The sequence below is a fragment of the Botryllus schlosseri genome, chromosome 6 (genome assembly GCF_051294905.1).
Source record: "Botryllus schlosseri isolate E-star chromosome 6, Bs_hap1, whole genome shotgun sequence".
In the NCBI taxonomy this organism is placed as follows: domain Eukaryota; kingdom Metazoa; phylum Chordata; class Ascidiacea; order Stolidobranchia; family Styelidae; genus Botryllus; species Botryllus schlosseri.
Genome location: NC_137241.1, coordinates 802,465 through 822,628, shown reverse-complemented (window position 1 = coordinate 822,628; position 20,164 = coordinate 802,465). Strand labels below are relative to the sequence as shown.

General features: G+C 39.6%; 2 protein-coding genes across 2 annotated transcripts in view; one reads left to right on the top strand and one right to left on the bottom strand.

Annotated features, from left to right (window-relative positions):
- The window catches only part of LOC145440598 (protein LKAAEAR1-like), a 245,280-nt gene that overhangs the window by 185,252 nt on the left and 39,864 nt on the right, over positions 1–20,164 (top strand). The gene's annotated exons all lie outside the window — the stretch shown is intronic.
- On the bottom strand, positions 197–9,164 carry LOC145440587 (uncharacterized). Its single transcript, XM_080318236.1, has 4 exons — positions 6,465–9,164; positions 6,077–6,356; positions 4,366–4,597; positions 197–1,399 (listed from the first exon to the last, which is right to left on the bottom strand). Exons 2-4 carry the CDS (start codon positions 6,182–6,184, stop codon positions 726–728), a joined length of 1,014 nt encoding a protein of 337 aa, XP_080174362.1. The 5' UTR covers positions 6,185–6,356; positions 6,465–9,164; the 3' UTR covers positions 197–725.

Below are 20,164 nucleotides of genomic sequence, written 5' to 3'. Positions count from 1 at the left end.
GCAGTGCCCCTTTAAATCCAATAAATTACAAAAATATTCGCGGCACACCTGAGAATATGTGGCAGCACATAATTTGGGAATCACTGATTTATTATGTACTTTGGGCGTACGTCACAGTCGTGCAAGTGTTGTACGAAACTGTCTGAAAATTGCCTATAACTCGTTTCGGAGAAGTTATAGGTGAAAGATGCGAGACTTTTAATTTAAAACAGACTTTGTTATATTCCGAGACTGTAATTAAGCGACATTTGGCAGTGTGATAGAGGCTATTGCAAACAGCAAAGTCACATATCTATCAAAGGACACCGAACAATCGCAATCAGGTTAGTGGTCTTTAACAGGACTTCGCGAACTCCCCCCTTGCAGAAAGTTCAATACAAACGCGTATAAATACCTACTATCAAGAAGGCTGCATTAAATGAAGTCCTCAATATTACATCTGAATCGCATACATTTTCCGTAATTAAATTTACGGTTCATTTTCATTTTTGAAGGTTCACATTAACATTTGTTTTGAAGTTCTACCGGTCCGCGAGGTCAAAAAGGTTGAGAACTACTGGAACAGAACGAAGTACAGATTTATACAGCTACACTGAACAGAAGTATTACATTTATAATATATTTATTGAGTAAAAATAACGAATGTTATACTTCTATGTATCTCGAAAAAGGTCTATTACAGTAAAGCGTTTCCACATCGAATTGTCAGTTGCGTTAAGCCACGATCAAAAGTAGTCGATCGGTTTTGGATTAAAATGCTGGCCGACTTCGACACTAGTATCAAAAGCGGCATTGTCTCTGTAGTTGGCAATAGCGGAATTGTGTACCACATCTAATGAACAATCCGAATCACTTTTACAGCAAATCTTAGCCACGTTAATCCTCAATAAATAAATGAAGAACAATAATAACTGGGTCAAAATAGGCCCTAAACATGTAAAACCTACTGACAAACCGTTAGCTATTGGTAGACTCTCTTCCCATTCAGGTACGAGATTTTCTGTGCCATTATTAATGAAACACGCTGATACTGTTACGTAACCAGGAAATGGCGAGGTAACATTTGGGTTACCCGTGCCATACAATACTATTGTCATTAAAACGTATGAAGTGAAACCAAGCGAAGGATACACAAAATGGAGAATTCGGATCGGAAATGCAGACACGAAAACATCTGTCAATATTAGGGCAGTGCTGACAAGATGTAGGTGTATGTTAAACGGATGCATCTTGCATTCCCGGGAGAGCAGTGGTGCGTGTGTGGTGGTAGTGGCGGTGGTGGTGGTGGTGGTGGTGTGATGGTACGTGCGTGACCAGTACACCGTGAATGACACCAACTGGAAAACCGAAGCTATACTGTAGAACACCCAAGTCGCTCCTCGAAGAATCTTGACGAAACCTGAAAATAGGATTCATGAATTTACTCAAACAAGTTAGGTATGGGTCTACCTCATTTGCGCGGATTTGTCCGTGAATGGTCGTTCGAGGACGCTCGAAAAGGCTGAAATGTCCTCTTTTTCGCATTTCCAGTTAATTACTGATACTTTCAACAAGACATTCGAACAAAACGTTGCATTTATCCACAAAGATATACAATACGTACTAAACATGCGGATTTGCTGGTCTAAAACAGGTTTCTCCGCAAATTAATTCCTCCACCTTCTTGATTGTTATCGTAATGTTCGACGATCTGTAACATCTGGGCATATTTACATGCGCAATATTTCTGCCGCAAGTTCGAACTTAAAAGACGTATTAGTTGGTTCAGTTTTATGATCTTGACTGTTTTATATAATTTCAATGATATTTCGTGTAAACAACTTCACGAACTCGTTAAAAATGATAATTCCTTACTAAGTAAAGTGAAGATTACCGGACTGTATTCATGGACTGAATCTGAAAAATAAATTTGCTTTGCGTTGTTATTTGTAACAGCCTGCAAACTATATACCAAGGAAATATAAAACATCATCAAACTCAAACGCAGAATTTAACTTTCGTTACTCGTTGCAACTTACTTGCTGGCGGAAAAACATGTCCTCTTTTTGGGAGCTGAAAATATGGTAGGCCTAGCGTATTATTGACGGTGGTGGCCCGTCCAATAGGGAGGCTGAGGCCAGGCTTCCCCGTTTGGTGCGCAGCATTTTCGGGACGGCATGGATGGGTGGTGCAAGACTTAGAAATCCTTAGAAGGCTATTTCTGCACCTCTCTTGTCCAGGGGCGTATGTACTGGTGCTGTGCAGGTGCATATGCCCAGATCGTATTTATGTAGGCTATATCATGATTCGGTGTAGGCATAGATGCCGCAAAAACCCCAGCAAAAATACATAATGTCCTATATCCCAGGGGTTCTCAACTTCACTTGTATAACGGGCCGCATTTCAACAGCAAAAGACGCTGCGGGCCGCAGAACATTATTTCCGTGTATTTGTGGGCTAATATAAAATTTACGCTACTATAGCCTATTTACCAGTCGTGTACGAGAGTTAAGTACATTTTTATGCATTCTGAAGCATTAATGGACAGAGTTCGTAAGTTTGCAGTTTTTCTTTTGTGAGAATAATATCTTCCAGCGGCGCAAGTATATCTCGTCATTGAGCGTGCATTGCATTAGTTGCCAAGTCGGTTATGCACCTTCAAACCCTTCCACCAGAAAACCGAACTCTCTGTTTCAATGCGTGAGCCAGCAAGTATAAAATGACGGTAACTTTTTCGTTACAGAGGCCATATCCATTTGAGCTCTCAGTGACATGAGAAGAAGTCTGGCGTTCGTGTCATTTCTGAACAAACCAATCAACCCTACTCGTTTCCATCCGTGGCTGGAGCCCTGCCCCAATAGTCATAGAGATAGAAGTCAGCTTTATTAAGTTGATGTTTTTCGCTGGTCCATCCCCGCGTTTGCCCTGCCAACATTGCCACTCTGATAAAAAGCACCCAGATAATTAGCTATGCAATGTCTGTGGAGTCAGTGGATTCGTCCAATGCTATAATAAAGTAGTCTACGCGGCAACGTATTTCAGAACATGCGATTAAAGATCAACTGACATTGCTGTTACTCTTCTGGTCACTATGACTCTGACAAATGTAGCTTAAAGATTGGTCAGGTGATGTTTTCCTTGCGGCTAAGTTCCGCAATCAGCGAATTTTCGCACAGTATCTCAGAGTTTTATTGAAATAACACCTTCTCTGGCAAATTTCATGGATTTAGCGATATTCTAAGCAATTTTGAACCATGCGTTTGTAGCATCGTCGACAATTTTAACAATGCATCGAAATATGGATTGGTGGCAATGATTTTTCTAACATTAGCCGATACGTATAACTTCAGAAGAAAGTGTCGTGGCATAATTTTAAGTTTCTACGCTTCGTTATGACAACTGATCCACGACAAATTGTCACATCGGTTTTCCATTTACATCTGAGAAAGCAAATTGATTGTTCCACACAGAGTTACAAACCCAGTTCCTGCCGTTTAATTTACGGTTCCTTGTTCACGTATTTGTTCAAACCATTCGCGGAGAGTGAAACACTCTTTCAAAGTGTACTAATACACAACGGAATTGTCTTGAATCAGAGTCTAGCCGAATATTGATTCCAAAGAATAAAAATCTAGAGACGAGCACATATCAAGAAACCAGAACACATCAAAGAATGAGTAATCAAACGAGACAGAGACGGTCCGATAAGAGAGCTAAGTAGCTAAATTAATATGTAACAATATCGTGCCAGTAGCAATTGCGTTTTTAATGAAAGAAGTCGCGGGCCGCAAAATAACCGTATGCGGGCCGCGGGTTGAGAACCCCTATCAAATCCAAACACAACTGACTAGGCTCAGTTCTAAAGAAATCCATTAATTTTTATTTAATCGGAATGGATCGGCTTTCCACAGAAAGGAGTAACCGAACATGGACATGAAATGCGAGTGGCTGCGTCACTGTTAGTCGTGATGTGAACTAGCAATGGCTACAGGATCATAACACAACAGAAAACGGGTATCACGATTCACGCCAAACGACAACACGTATTTTCTAGTTCTCTACAACTATTTTAATGCCCTCCTAGAACTTGAATAACTCCATCACTTTCGAAATCCGCTTTAATAGTACTACAACTATACCTACTCAAATATTCAGATAGTTCTATGGTCTTCAACTAACTAGATTGGAAGTGGGTACAAGTCGCCCATAAAGTGATAGAGTCACTAAATTAATCTTAGCAAAATTGTCCAAACTGCAAGGTAGATATATTTTCTTAACGAATGCAGTGGTTAACGAAGACCTATACAATGATGTCAGTGAACGAAAGATGACCACACTTGTCCGGATATTATCAATAATGACGCAAGTAGGCTACAACACACTCACCATGTTCAAGCCTGTTCGATAGCCTTCGTCTTGACACTCCAACGATTGACAGAATGAGAGACAAAATGAAATACACTCCGCTGACGACTTCGGTCCACGTGGTTAAATATCTCAAATCAATGAAGCTATTTCCCGTTCCCGTTTCCGAAATCATCATCGCCACGAACCATCCCGACCAGTAGAGCGCCAAGGCAATACGAAAGAATAGAAAGAGGAATCTGTTTGGCGAACACTGAAATAATTGAACAAGAGTGGAGGCAAATCTCGAAACCTATAGTTCGAAATATATATGGTTGAAGCGAAGCCATAAACTAACAGAAAAATCCGTGTGAGGATAGATACACCAAACTATGGAAAATGTTTTGAGTGACCCGTGAGGTAATTCTCGATATGAGTTATATTATCAAGTAATAAATTACCCACGCCATTTATTCTGAAATTACAAGGCCAACCAGAATTTTGATTAGCCGGACCGCGAAATACGGGATAACGTTGACTGAAATATCAGTTCCGACGCATTGGCGTATAGCCAGGGACCGGTAACATTTTTAGTAGATCTTCGTATTTGACCATAAAGTAGAATATTCCATGGCAGATTTATCAGACTTTATATTTTTCTTAGCACTTCGCGCGATTCGTTGTCATTAAATTTCTCGCTTTTAGTATCGATCACCCCTCCTGAAAATTTAATGTTTTAATGACATAATTGCTATCGTAGTAATAAAAGCCTTGTTTTCACTGTTACCTAATCTTGTTCGCTCCTACTGAACGACTGCAAAAAGGTCGTCAACATTCAAGTGGCCCGCGCAATGGTTCGTAAATCGCATATGGTCCTTTGGCCGAAAAGGTTGACCATCCCCTGTACTAATCCTTATAAAGATATATCACAGCTTTGCATGACTTTCCTTCAGCTATAGTCACGTTGTTTTGTATAGTGCATGGTCGCCAATTCAAAACGGCTCGCGGGCCACATTTCAAATTTAGAGGTCGCGAGCCGCATGAATTCAATATCGAGATAAAATAGGCCTCACAGTTTAACACCACGTTAGTACAACGCTATGCTTTCTGACATGGGCGACGGGCATGATTAGCGCAAAATATATAATATTTTATTAATAAAGAAATAAAAATACAACAAAACTATCACGATCATCACTTTAATTCCATTTTAAACTATTAATACGCGTGCGATACCTGACAATACTTCGCAGCGACTAAAGTATCGATATTGGGGTTAACTGACCACGGTATTTGTTGGAAAACTATATCCTCGTAAATCTTGATATTAAGGGGGAGCCCCAAGTCGTTTTCAAGCGTCTGGTTCTTGGCAGTGTCGGAATCATGGACGTCAGGGAAATATGCTCATTTATATCCTCCATGTGATGCTATTACTATCGCCGTATAGCCGGATAAGCTAGTGAGTAATAGTGGTATTGGGTACAGCAGAAGAGCTTATTTTGAACAACAACTACAATAACATTTTTAAACTGAAAGCAATTTCAGCATTTCAAAATACTTTACTAACCGTTCTTCTGATATCTGAATTCAGGTCGTGGGCCGCGTGTTGGTGACCCTGGTATATAGTGCAATATCGAATATTATTTATTATGTTGTTGTCAAGCTTGTCTTCACATAATTCGCAGAAGTATCAAACTATCCTTACATATGTAAAGACCTATTCCTAATGAAACGCAGATGGACAACAATTTACCTGACTTATGTAAAATAAAGTCTTCTCTTCGTCTTTACATCGGAATCCAAAATAGCGGCAGGTGAATTGTTTTCTGAAAAACTTGCATTTCATGGATCTCCTTCTCATGGCTAACTTGTTCGAATGTTTCTTCGCGACTTCACAGAAATGTCATTCCAGCTAATGTGCGTTGCTTCGTTCTACTTGTATTGGATGCTGCGATGCCACCAATTGAAGTTTCGAGGCGCCCACGTAACAAACTAAGCATCGAGACTAAATAATTCTCGTCGGCAATATATTTCTTAATGGAAATGGGTGTTATATTTCAGTACTCGCAAAATTTACCTTATATGTCAACGACATTTTTCAACCCTCATTTAACACCACACTGTTCGCTAAAGATACCCACCTCCTCTTTTCCGCATATTCGACGGCAGAGCTGGATGCCCTGACTAGAGACCAAATGCCGAAAGTGCATGACTGGACGGCCTAAAATAACCTTTGCATAAACGCCTCGAAATCTCAATTGCTGACAGTAAATTTTTAAAAAATCTAACCGTTATCATTTCTGGTCAGCCCGTTTCCAACACGAAAAATGCCAAATACCTCAGAGTTTTACTGGACTCGGACATGTCCTAGAAGAGTCATATTCAGTCGCTAGACATTGAATTCTCATCGAAGTGTGGCCTGTTCAACAAACTCAGACGTTTCATGCCATCCTGGGTTCTTCTAAAACCGTAATCCAATCGAAGTTACAATATGGTATCCCCTGTTGGGTACGGTTACCATACGTCCTCCATTAGGAGGATTTGTCCTCCTTTTTCGGGTTTTTGAAAATGTCCTCCGAGGACGCCTAAATGTCATCTTTTTTAGCAATCCGTCCTCTTTTACAACTATTACAGCTAAGATAAAGGACAGATTTGAGTGAAATTGGGCATAAATGACGCTAAATAGGAAATTCGTGGTTCGATCGAAAGCGACGACCTTTTTTTAGTCAACACCACTAAAACGTTTAAGTAAAAAGTGTGTAAATCGGGAATCGGACGACAGTGATGACCATGTTTTAGTCAACCCACAACATTTTACAGCAAAATAGCGAAATCGTGTCCTCCTTTCCCGGTTTGAAAATATTTTCCCCCTACTGTTGAGGGACTGTCAGTAAATCTGCACTCGAGTCACTGCAAAAACTGCAACATAACGTACTCTGTATCATAGCTAGGGCCCCAAAGGGGCCAGATTGTCCATCTAACAAATCGCTGCTGAAGAGATTCGGTGTCCTAAAAATAGAATATATGCGAACACTAGAAATCGCCAAGTTTATGTAGGCCTATCAGTTACACTGCGGTCAATGTCCCTAATATTTCAATGACTTCTTTATCTCGGAATGAAAAGCGCACACGCGCGTCCACGTCGTCCAAATATCATATGATCGACCGAAAATATCATCGTTCTAGTAAAGATACCGGGCCTGACGTGTGGAAAAGTATCCCGGCGGCCATCCGACAGTCGACGAGCATGTCCACCACATTCATGTCGAAATACAAGCCAGCACTTGTACTGGATGATTACTAGTCCGCCGTCAAGATTGCCGAACCACGACCTCACCTATCAATCTTCCGTCACTTGCCACCCCATTTTTGTCGCTTGCTTTTCTGTACTATCTTTTTTACTTTTCATTCAGTGCGTATGCCTCCTCTTTATATCGCCTAGGCTAAAGTGGGTGTATATGATTCCAAAGACTATTTATTCCTAGTCGTTTCGACACCTTCCTATTTTTTCATTGTATCGCTATTTTGTGGTGTAGGCTATTGAACTGATAAAAAAAATTGTTAACAAACTGAACCGAGAAAAAACCTTTTAGCTTATAGCGATTTCAAACTTGTGCGAACTACTGGAATGTCCTTCATGCGAAGATAGAACCAGAACCATCCACTTTTCAACACTCGCAACTAAAACTAGAACTACTCACTTTTCAAAGCTCGCAATTCCAACTAAAACAATTGCACTAGAAAAAACGACCTTTAACAATCGGCACCAAATTAATTAAAACACAACTAACTTAATTCCAATCGAAAGGCAATAAGTATAGGCCTACCTATGGCCTCGCCACTTTTAGCAAGGGTGTCCAAGATGACAATGACTGCACGAACATCACATATAAACAAAAATTCCCGCCAAACGACGACACTTTTTTTCTAGTTGTTCGGCCACCAAATTCTGTTAATGCGAAACTAGAACTAGAACTACAACTAGACCTATTCATCTCTCACAATTCTCAACTAGAACTGGAACTACTTAAAATCCCGTAGTTAGTTGACCGTCAGCTAACTAGATCGATGGTTTATACAAGTGTGAGCGAGTCAGCCCGCATTCATTTACCTTCCCAAGTGCAAATTTTTATGCCATCACCGGACATTGACCAATGCAGTCTGTGCAAATATACATGTATTTTCCCTGGCATATTCCAAATACTTTTGTAGCTCATGTCGTTAAACGAATAAGTATATCTTAATAGGCATGCCTAATATATATTTTCTACATTCTACTAAACATATTAAACTCCTATTCGTGTTTGTACCGCGTTCGATTACGCTTGCCCACACAGTCAGCGTTTACCCAACTGGCAAGGTCATGACTCATGAGCGAAATGCGTTGAGTTTGTTGTTCGTTTTGTTCAAGATTCCCGCACTCGCCTACAACAATCTCTCGATAACTATAGATGATATGCATTTTCCACTGTTCTTCTCATCTAAGTGTATGTCAGTGAGTAATTAGACTGCCTAGAAGCGATCACGAACACATATCCCTACTTGCACTCGGTATGACGATATTTACGTCAACTGACGCTCCCTGTATTGGGCTGTGTTCCAAACGAATATAACAATCGACGGGTGACTGCACTTTGTTTTACTTCCGCATAGTTCAGTGTCGATATACGGATATATTCTGCTTCATGGTATTCTTCCAGCCGTGACCATAGGACTGTGCGGTTTCTGTGAGCTGGTTCAATATGCTGTCTGGTTGGAGAAACGAAACGAAAAGAAACGAAATTCATTCGTGAATCTGAAAAATGGTTCTCGCTTCGCGCGACCATAACGAATACCAGTACCTACTCATAACATGACCACTCGCGACTACGGTGCGTTGCGTATATACTAAGTAAGCCGATATGAAGACGATGATTAGTCCAGATTTCTACCGAAATGGACATGGACAGTTGAACACAGATATTTAGCGTCCAGTTAGCTCATTATATAGGGATATGCCCTGGAATACGGTCGTAGGCCGAGTATCAATTTCTAGGGAACTGCAAAGAGAGTAGATCACACGGTACGAGATACAGGACATATTGCAACAAATGAATCATGACATTAAAAACTCGCAGGTTTGCATTGAATATTAAAACTAACACACTACTTAAGTATGGTTGCTCGTTTCTACAACAGTTATGCTCATCAATAACAATTCTGACCGTATCATAAAAAGTACTGATCCGACTCCGATCCGGCTCCGGCCGCATCAGAAAAAATAATGATCCGGTATGAGATCATCATCGTTGGTTTATTACCAATTTTATCAGTTCAATACACCACAAAATGCGACACAATGAAAAGATAGGAAGGTGTCGAAGCGACTATGAGTAGTCTATGGAATCAGACAACCATCTTAGCCATGACGACTAAAAGAGGAGGTGAGGAGGTGAGGAGATGACTCCGGTCGAAAATTACAAAACCCCGCCGGATGTGCAAATCGACTCCGATCCATGACCCACTTTTGCGCATCTACCACTATGGGAAATTCTCAAATTAATAGCGGGATCGCAACCAAACATCATTAACATCATCATTGGTTTATTAGCAATTTTATCAGTTCAATACACCAGAAAAAGTGCGATACAATGAAAAGACAGGAAAATGTCGAAGCGACTTGGAGTAGTCTATGGAATCAGACACCCACCTTGGCCTCGGGCCTAGGCGATGTAAAGAATGAATGAAAGTAAAGAAGATAGTATAGAAAAAGAAAGCGACATGAAATAGGGCATGTCATGGGAAGCGAGATCGATAGGTCAGTCGTGGTCCGGTAATCATGAGGATGGACTGTATTTAATTAGTAGTAATTGCAATCGCACTACAAATTAGGTTTGGTAATTGTGTACGTATAATTCATGTTGCAAAACGCCGGAAGTAGGCCTTTATGAATGCGGCGTGAAAGAGAATTTTAATGATGATCTGACAGTAAATGGGCATTGATCACTTACAATATTGAAACGGTATACATACGTATTTCTAAAATTTATATGCTTTTGTGCTAAATGTATCTCCACGAGCTGGCAGTAGATATATTTTTTCGTGGGCAGTGCCCTCAATTATCACCGATCTGGATTTAAATAAATATAGTGATATTGAAATGAATCCGGATATTTTCAGCTGAAATATTCGGCCACACAGTTCTTTCCAAATTAGAGTAGAATTAGAATTGTAGCTACGCGGTTTTTACCGAATTAGATTGAAATTAGAATTACTGAATGCGCGAGAACTGAATTGAAAACTGAAACAAGTTCAGAGTTCATTCTCATGTAAGCACGAGAATGGGAAATGTAAGTTCATCAATCTTCGCTCTTTTCACACTATACAGTTATATTGTATCATTTTCAGGAAAACCGGATATTACATTAGTAATAGAATTAGAGCAAAGAAACAGTTCACAAATTATATTAGAATTATTTTGCTAGCATTTGCTCTAATGAGTCTAATTATGCAACTAGAATTATTTGGTTGTCCTAGTTTGCATCAATGTAACATCTATTGTCTGATGAAATGTTCAATCTTAAAGCTGCCTTTTTTTGACACTTTCTTTACCTTTTGGCCCATTTTTCGGTAGTCTTATCTCCGGGTGATTGTGGGATTAATGGCGATTGAGCGCTATGGTCTCGTGTAGCAGATCGGTTCGCCGGGTATTTCTCAAGGCTAGAGCTTAGTGAGCCCAGATAGACACTTTGACACTTCGGCACTTGCTACTGCCGAGATTCGGACCGGCATCTGCAGCACCAACGGATTTACCAACTATTTCGCTCCCACAACTCCCACACGTGTAAACTATTCTTACAATGTCACGCAATTGCGGCCGTAAATAATTAATTGACCCGCTCGGACCGGAAACTAGATATAGAGCGAGATCACCGGCCTATCTTCCTGTGCAGTAGTAGGTCGAGCTCACCTGCTTGATGCAACATCAAATGTTATTTTGGTTCATTGGTGCACAATTATTCATGAGGTTCGAATAATCTGATGGCGACAATCGAATCGTGCGATATTCATTATAACACTGGTCAACAAAATGAAAAAAATGGCAAAACATCTGAGAGCCGTTTCTTGGGTTTTGGAAGTTGCTGATCACGAATACCACATTAGTTTTGTCAGACTCGCTCTTGTTCAGTAGATATTTATACCCCTAAAAAAGCCCAAAATTTCTGTATTTACCCTTGAATATTTCACTTGATTAGGAGAGAATCGTAGTTTATTGATGTACATGATATCCGTGGAAATCTATAACTATGATAAATATAATACCCCTCAATATAGTGCTGTTGCTGTATTTTGATTTAAAAGAGTCTTTTGTGTGTAAAAATAACAATTACATTGAATTTCTAAAATTTATAGTACGACTGAGTCGATTTTCTATCAAGCCATTACAACGAAAATGGGAGATTTCGGTCAAAATATCCCCATGGATTATCTCCAAAACAAGAGTCTATTTGAAAAAACGCAGGTCATATTCGGAATCAGTGCCTCTTACTTTGTCTGCCTAAAAATATGTGTTGACCAGTGTAATCATTTATTACCATACCTATAATCCCTGCGTACAATGGCACAGTATATCTTAGCATTCATAAATGCAGTTGTACAATGAATCTTACTCCTACCAACAATTTAAACTGGTATCACTTATCGATTCTAGCGCGAAGAATCGAATGGTGTTCACTCTTACTGGCCAATGGTCATTCTACAGCTATACCTAGTGTCATAGACTTACGCCACTTATTAAGAGATTAGTCTTGTAGAATGGGGTGCACTACCCTTGTAATTAATTTACAGACAACTAAAACAGTACTACTACTTACATGTCGTTTGAGCACATATAGTAACGAAAATTGTTGTTCTTAGACGGGTTATTACGCGAGATTATCTCACATCAACGCGATTAAGAAGGTCTTCTCAGTCATCTTGATGATTGGCAATTTGTGAAGGCATTCATTGCCAGAGGTTTGATATGAATTCCAATTATTACGATCGCCATATCGTCAATAATCGCCAATAGTCACTCGAGCTGTAAGTGATGACGGCTATGTTTCCATCAACGAAAGGTCTCCCAATAGTTCGCAATGCAGAGAATACACGTAGACAATACGCATCCTCGGATGCAGAGATGATCAATACAATGATAATAATGACAAATATATCGTTGTATAGTCCTGCTGGAGTCGGGACTCGCACCCTAGACGGATGAGTCGACCAAAAAAATCAAAATTTTCACCTTAAAAAACTTAGTTTTGACCGAAAGTATGCAAATTAGGTGTTTTCTCACATAATTTTAGAATTGTACTACTTATCTTCATTTCTGGTTGGAACTATCTGTCCTTGCGAAGTAGTTTGGACTGGGAAAAGTTATTTTACTCAAAATCTGACAAATTTTTACATGAAAAAATATTTTACGAAATCTGGCACTATGAAGAATTCCAGTACTTGCATCACGTTTTATGGTAGATTAAAATTAGTTGTAGTGCGACAAAAGATACTTTCCTACATTCTCGGGTTGAAAGTGTCTTTCCTTACTAAGTAGCTTACCAAGAATGAAGAAATAACGGTAAACACCAGCAGTTGTTGGCTGACAACACTGAAGTTGTGCGTACACTGCTGGTGACACTCTGTGTTGCTTCATTCTGACAAAGGTATCTGCATCACAATTTTTCATCATGCGCTTCTTGATACAAGAACCATGCAATGCTTACGCAGTCTTGCTTCAGTTAGGATATTGCGATGAACACCATGCCAACCTTTTTGTTTCATTTGAATGTTTATGCCTCACAATATGAGCAGAAAATGGACCGTCTACAACAAGGGTTGGCAACCTACGGCCCGCGGGCCGGATCCGGCCCGCCAAGCGAAATCGTCCGGCCCGCGACATAATAATTAGTTATCACAAGAATACGGCCCGCCGCTTCATAGTGAGTTTCAATCTGCAGTGCAGCCCTGCATGAAAAAAATGCGGCATTGCTACGATATAATAGTAGCCTACATCGTATTAGTCTATTGTTACGCCATAAAAAGAAGGTGGTTGAAGTATAGGAGATGGAGATAGACTAGACTGGATCAGTGCTTATCAATCGGGTGTATCTCGCAACCGAAGGTGTTCCATGCTTCTTTAAAGGGTTGATCACACTAGCGGGGTGTGACAATAAACGTGTTCTTCCTTTGCTTCAAAAAACGATTGGAGCATCTCAGGCGCAATGACGTAATTTTAAACTATTCAATTATAGATAACTAGCCTCCGTATGTTAGTTAGCCTGTCTATAGTTTGATTTTCCAGAAGGCATTGTGTTCCAAGACAAAATAACCTGAATAGTGTTTTGGCCACAATGGTGAAAACTGTTGATATGATTATTGTCTCACCAACTGAATCAGTTACGCCAGATATTACTAGAAGCAGAGAATCAATATGGCGATGTCATGTAGGCCTATATCTGTCATGTTCGCTCATTGAGTCGAGCATCTATGCTTACACGAGTGTATGAACTGAGAAATGAAATAGCAACTTTCCTCGAAAATACAAATATCGCCGACTCATAATCTTGAAATCGAAAATGGGTATCTCTATCTCATCTTGCTTTCCTGGTACATTTAACGTCACATCTGAACAAATTGAACTTGCAACTTCAGGGGGAAAACACCTACATACATGAGATGTTGAGGCGCATTCAAAACAAATCTGTGACTCTGGAAATGTCAACAGTACAAAGAAAATTATGCTCACTTTCCTATACTGGAGGAGAGAAAACCTAGTACCAACACTACATTTGTAACTGTGATACGAAATTTAACTACTGAATATTCACCCTCTTTTCCGACATTCCTTCTCTACAAAATGAATTCTGACTATTCGGTACTCTGTTTAATGTGGACGCTAATACCATTGCCTGAAAATTTCAAATGGGCCTTTCTGAAATGCGATGCAGTTGAATTGAATGACAAATTTCATACAAAAAGCATATCGCTGCATGACTTTGTCAAAGAGTACGTTCTTGAAATTGGTCTTTATCCCAGCTTGACCAGCTATGCAAAAGAAATTGCATCGATTTTTGGAAGCACGTACGCATCAGAGCAATAGTTTTGAACAATGAAATTCACGAAGAGCAAGCTAAGATCACGTATTTCGGACGTCAATTTTGAATAGGGTCTGATTCTTGTTTCATCTGAGTTGTTACCAGAAGTTGAAAACCTTTCACAAAGCAAGCTGCGTCAATTGTCACAATTATTCTGTGTGGTTGAAGTGTAAATACATGTGTCTTCGGATTGGTATGATTGAGATTGCAGCAATGTAAGATGATATACCGAAGTGAGCGTAAAATATAGTACTAAAAAAATCCGGCCCGCCAAAAGGTTGTACACCCGAAATTTCGCCCGCGACTAGCAAAAGGTTGCCGACCCCTGGTCTACAACGATAGGCCTATGAAGTATAGGCTACACACTAGGGATGGTGTGAACCTCCGAAAGGTTCAGGTTCGTGTGAACGCGAACCTTTTTGAAAGGTTCTGTGTGAACACGAACGTGAACCTCGTGACGTCATATTGCCAATTCCAACCCTATCTTTCAATGAAGTGATAGCCTATATTAATGTACACGATACCTAGCGAAGACTCGGGGGTCACATAATGCCACAATGCTGAAGTACATATTGGCGCTTTAAACGTCGCTAAATGTATCAACCGCGGTAATCAAAGGATATAATAATCGCATGAAATCAATGCATTCCGTCGCTTTGCAAACAATTTCGATGAGGACTTACCAAGGAATATAAGCTTACGCCTTAACGGTCTTAGCCAGACCGGACAATGTGTTCGGAGTCTGAGTATTTCTACTTTGCTATTGAGCAAAGTGTATAACGGGTTTCTATACTCGCTACCGATACCACAAACAACAAGAAGTTATGCAGTAGTAGCCAGCACCTTAATCGCACGGATTTGGTTTTAATGATACAGTAAAGATATGAAGTCAAGATTGACACCGTAGGCCCGCTCGATTTTTTAAATCAGAAAACCATGCCAATGTAATTTATTGGTTAAATAAGCATCATTCGCTGACTACGTATATCGCTCGTGATGTTGTGTGATTGCGTGTCAAGCTCACAGCAGAGAGTCACTAAATATTCACAAACGGAAAGCTGGATATTTCGAGAAAATTTTTGTAACAAAGTCAGTAAAACTTTTAAGGTTGTCAAGGTGCATGTTCGTTTAGTGTTGATTTTGTTATGCTGCCAGCGCCATGCATGGAGTGGCCCGCAGTTGAAATGCAATAAATTTGAACCAAAGATCTTATAAGGAGGTGAAAATTACAATTCACCAAAAAGGTTCACAGTGCAGAACCTACCAAGGTTCTGTTGTGAACGCGAACCTCTAAATTTCCGAGGTTCACACACAGAACGCGAACGTGAACCTCACGTTCACACCATCCCTACTACACACGCTGTGAAATGTCAAATGATAAGTTCACCAACAGTGCAAAATCTACGATACAAACGAAATGCAGGTTGCAAAAAAATGATTTCTTGAAACATTTTGACATTTTTTTACCTAAAACTACAATTTTGACCAAATTTTGAGTTTTTGACATGTCAAAAGAAATCGCCCTAGTTATAACCAACTGCGCCAACTCGCCCCACGTAGAAAAGCATTATATCGATTTTGACAACATGAGCGTAACTGAATTAATCCGAATGAAGTTTGACGAAGTGAAGACGTCTTTTATACTAGGTCCCGTGTTTGGATGATTCGAGTCAACTTTTACGTATGGCTTTTGACTTGACTCGAGTCACTGTCCAAAAATCGCTTGACGTGACTTGACGCAAAATTATCCAGTCAATTTCAAGTCATCAAGTAAGCGGTGTCGACTAAATCGCTGCACCTGTCCAATCACAGTGTACATTCAACATGTCCACGACGCGCTGTTAAGACCAGACTCGGACAACTGCAGATTATTCTAGTTTTCTCATAAGACTAGTTAGGATGAAATGTCGGTAATCTATTTTGTGAAATATTTTTTGCTCTAATTCTAATCATAATCTCATTTTTAAAATACTTCTTTGCTCTCATTCAAATTCTAATCCAATTTCTGACTTTCCTGTAAATGCTACAGCGAAGTGTATAGTCATATAGAGCGAAACAAGCCAAGCTTGCTTTATATACATTTGCTATTATCATGCTCATGCTCATTCTAATCTAATTTTGAAAAAAAACTGTAGCTATAATTTTAATTCACCTTTAATTTGGAAAAAACGTTAGAGCTTTATTTCTAATTCGAATATAATTTGTAAAAGCTGCAAATTTTCTAGTTGTCAAAGTATGAATTGACCAAAAAACGATGTGATGAGAATTTACTTCGTCATAAACCGCTAGGTAGTTTATTTAGGCTATGTATTTCCTTTCATAGACACCTCACACTGCTCACTTAAACGAACCTTCAGTATAGTTTTTAATCGAACGAATACAGTTAGTGCGTTTATACTACTCGCCAACAATTTATACAGGCTTAAGTTGTATATCTCATGAATGTGTAGGTCAGAAGTTCGGTTGCGTACAGCAACGTGCCATTTTTCATCTCTGCGAGGTTTTATATTCTAACCTATATTCCGACTGATAGACTCAAGCTATATACACTTGACTACGTTGACTTGCAGTTCCTCGTGTGCGTAATATTGCGATATAGCTCAATTCGTTACTCAATCTGTAACTCAGTCTGTACTTCAAATATCTCGCGAAAGACTATGGTTTCGAATCACGGCTCGTGACTGGCAAGTTTAACTTGACTTGACTCGAGTCAAAATGTACAATTACTCGATATGACTTGTGACTTTGACGGTAGTGAATTGATCCCAGCACTGAGTCTAGGTCAGAGAGAGAGAGAGAGAGAGAGAGAGAGAGAGAGAGAGAGAGAGAGAAAGAGAGAGTCTTTATTTTCATCCAACCAAAATACATAACACACGGCAGTGGTGGTGGTACAGAAAATATGCATGCACAGTATTCGGTATTAGATAGGAATGATCGATGAGACCATGAAGGTCATCTAGTCTGATCACACCAGCATCAAACAGGTACACTTGACTCTAAACAGTCTGCTGTCAGGCTCGAAGTCAGGTGAAGCAATTGTAACAGTATTGCCTCGAAACAAGTCCGACTCTCATGAAACGATAACCCGATAGGACTTTCCTGTTTTACTCGTGTTAGTCGTGAGAAAGAGCTAAGAACGGTTACCTTACGGCCTACGTGTGGTGCCAACCCTAAGACATGAACGAACAAACCGGTCATGATTTTTTTTTCCTTTTCGGCCAAACTGAGATTCGGCGGTTTACGAATGGTTACGCTTGCCATTAATGGTGAAAATGATTACCCATAAAAATAGTCATCACTTTCTCTCGAAAAGTGACGTCAACAGGTAGCATTTACGGTAATAACGAGACCAGAAAATAACAGGGCAGTGGATTAAGCGATTGTAATGAATATTACATATTCACCATTGGAATTTATAAGGATAGCTTCTCGGTGCCATGTTATCAACTTGCCTTCCCAGAGCGGCATATCACGCTCGACAATGATCAGTTTTCTCCACGCATTGTAACTTCAAAGAATCTGGCCGTTTCTGATTAAAGAATTGGTAGGGGAGATGTGGTACCGATGGATCACTGGGACCGAAAATACTTTGAAAATTCTCTATGATAATTCCATGATTACACTCCGTGAACTTGTCTACAGTTGCATGCTGGCAAAATCTTTCCTCACATACAAAAAAATCCGACGTGCGCGAGCTATGGGGTCTCTCACAGATGTTTTTTGTTTTGGGTGGTGTGAACTTAATTTAGATCGACATATACATTTTTCTTTGTAACCTTCAACACGAACAAACCAGCAATCATTTTTATTGTGCAGTGTAGGGCTTGTATCAGGCTATATAATGACACTTAATATTTTTTTCAGTACTTTCCTTGAGTGGACTTTTTTTCGATTCATGTATAAAATTCGTAGGGTGGGGACCGATAATACAATAGCCAAATCAAGCGAAATAATCAGCCATACTAACCATGAAACAAATGAAACATGCCTACGTACAGAAAATCTTTATGTAATAATTGCATATGATGTTTTATCGCTATAACGAAGTATTTGGAAGTCACAATGTCGATTTTCGGGCAATATGTATGTACCCTCAACTTTATAAGTACGAGCCTAAATCGAAACGTGATTTTATGACAACATTTGAGTTAATATTTATTCTATTTTTTGACAGTTGCGACCAAACATTCTTCTTTGGCTTGCTGTAGCTTAGATTATAATACTGAGCAAGAAAAGTAGTCACATCTGAGTTTTTTAGGGTATATGTGTCATAGGTCCCCGGGTCGTGTGCCATTGGACCCACCGGGTGGGGACCGATGACACGTTCGAGCAACAAATTTTGAACGTCCATAATTATTTTTTGAAAAGACGGATATTCATGTTTATGTGCGCGATAGGTAGAGCTTGTATCAAAGTGCTGAGCCAGCAAAAGATCTGCTGTTTTCGGCTGAACATTTCGGGGCCAGCGATCATTTTCCAATTTTTGATCCATCGGTACCACATCTCCCCTACCACTGGTGGTGGATATATTGACTTAATGATTGTCACAAGCGCATGCGGTGCGCGACTAATCATACGTTTGACCAAATATTGCAGCAACCTTGTTATGGATTGAAACAATGTAAAATTGCGTTGCCACAATAGCTCTGGTTTATGCAATTTTTCGATGGTGCGTATGCCTATATTACAGACAGTGCGGTCACACACTTACATTCGTGTCATCAGACAACATCTAACTTCTGTTGTGATTCCCGAAGACTCCCGTATAGGGTTGCATTTAAGACAAAAATCAATTTAAAACAAACATGTTTAAAACAAGGCCCTTTAGTTAGCCATGACGTCACGAATATTTAATTTTGACGTCATAGTGGACTGACATTGACAATTGAAAATATAGGGTAAATATAGCTATTGTGATGAAATATCTACGTACTATTGCTGTTGATCCAACTATATTTTGAGGGTTCCAACCATCCCATATCGTATACGTCGGCTATATAGGGTGGTATTATCGTCCGTAGGCTCATATAGTCATACAACATGTTTTGGAAAGCATTCACACAATAATGGCATGATTTTGCAACTTAAAAAAAAAAACGATTTTGTTTTTTTTCAAAAGGGCCTTTGTTTAAAACACGGTTTAAAACATTTGTTTTAAATGCAACCCTAGTCCCGTTTATAATCGATTTTAACTTCGATGATTAGGCAACCGACATTGCTGAGATAAGACAAAATGACTTTTAATACTACATACTTCGAAAATTCGATCCAAACTGATTATAATGTAAACTCGGAAAGAGATTTATGTATGATTCAATCCTAATGTTCAATGTTCATGGCTCATAGATTCAACTCGCTGTGCTGTAAGTCCGTACAGTCACCTAACGCGTTAGGAAATAGCATCAATGATGATACAACGGAAAATCGCATGTACACGACATGTACACGACACGACCTTATAGAGTCTAATCACCCCCGCATCAAGCTAGACGAGTGATTCCCTACCAAGGCTCTCATAGCCGCATGCGGCTCCAAGTCAGCCTTACAGCCCTGATTGACCTCTGAATATGCCACAAAAGAGAGAGAGATTATTTATTTTCATCCAACCAAAATACATATTAATCGGTCGGCAATGATAGTGGTTCAGAAAATATGCATGCACATGCACAGTATTCGGTGTCAGATAGGAATGATCGTTGCAACTTTTGAGGTCAACTAGTCTGATCACA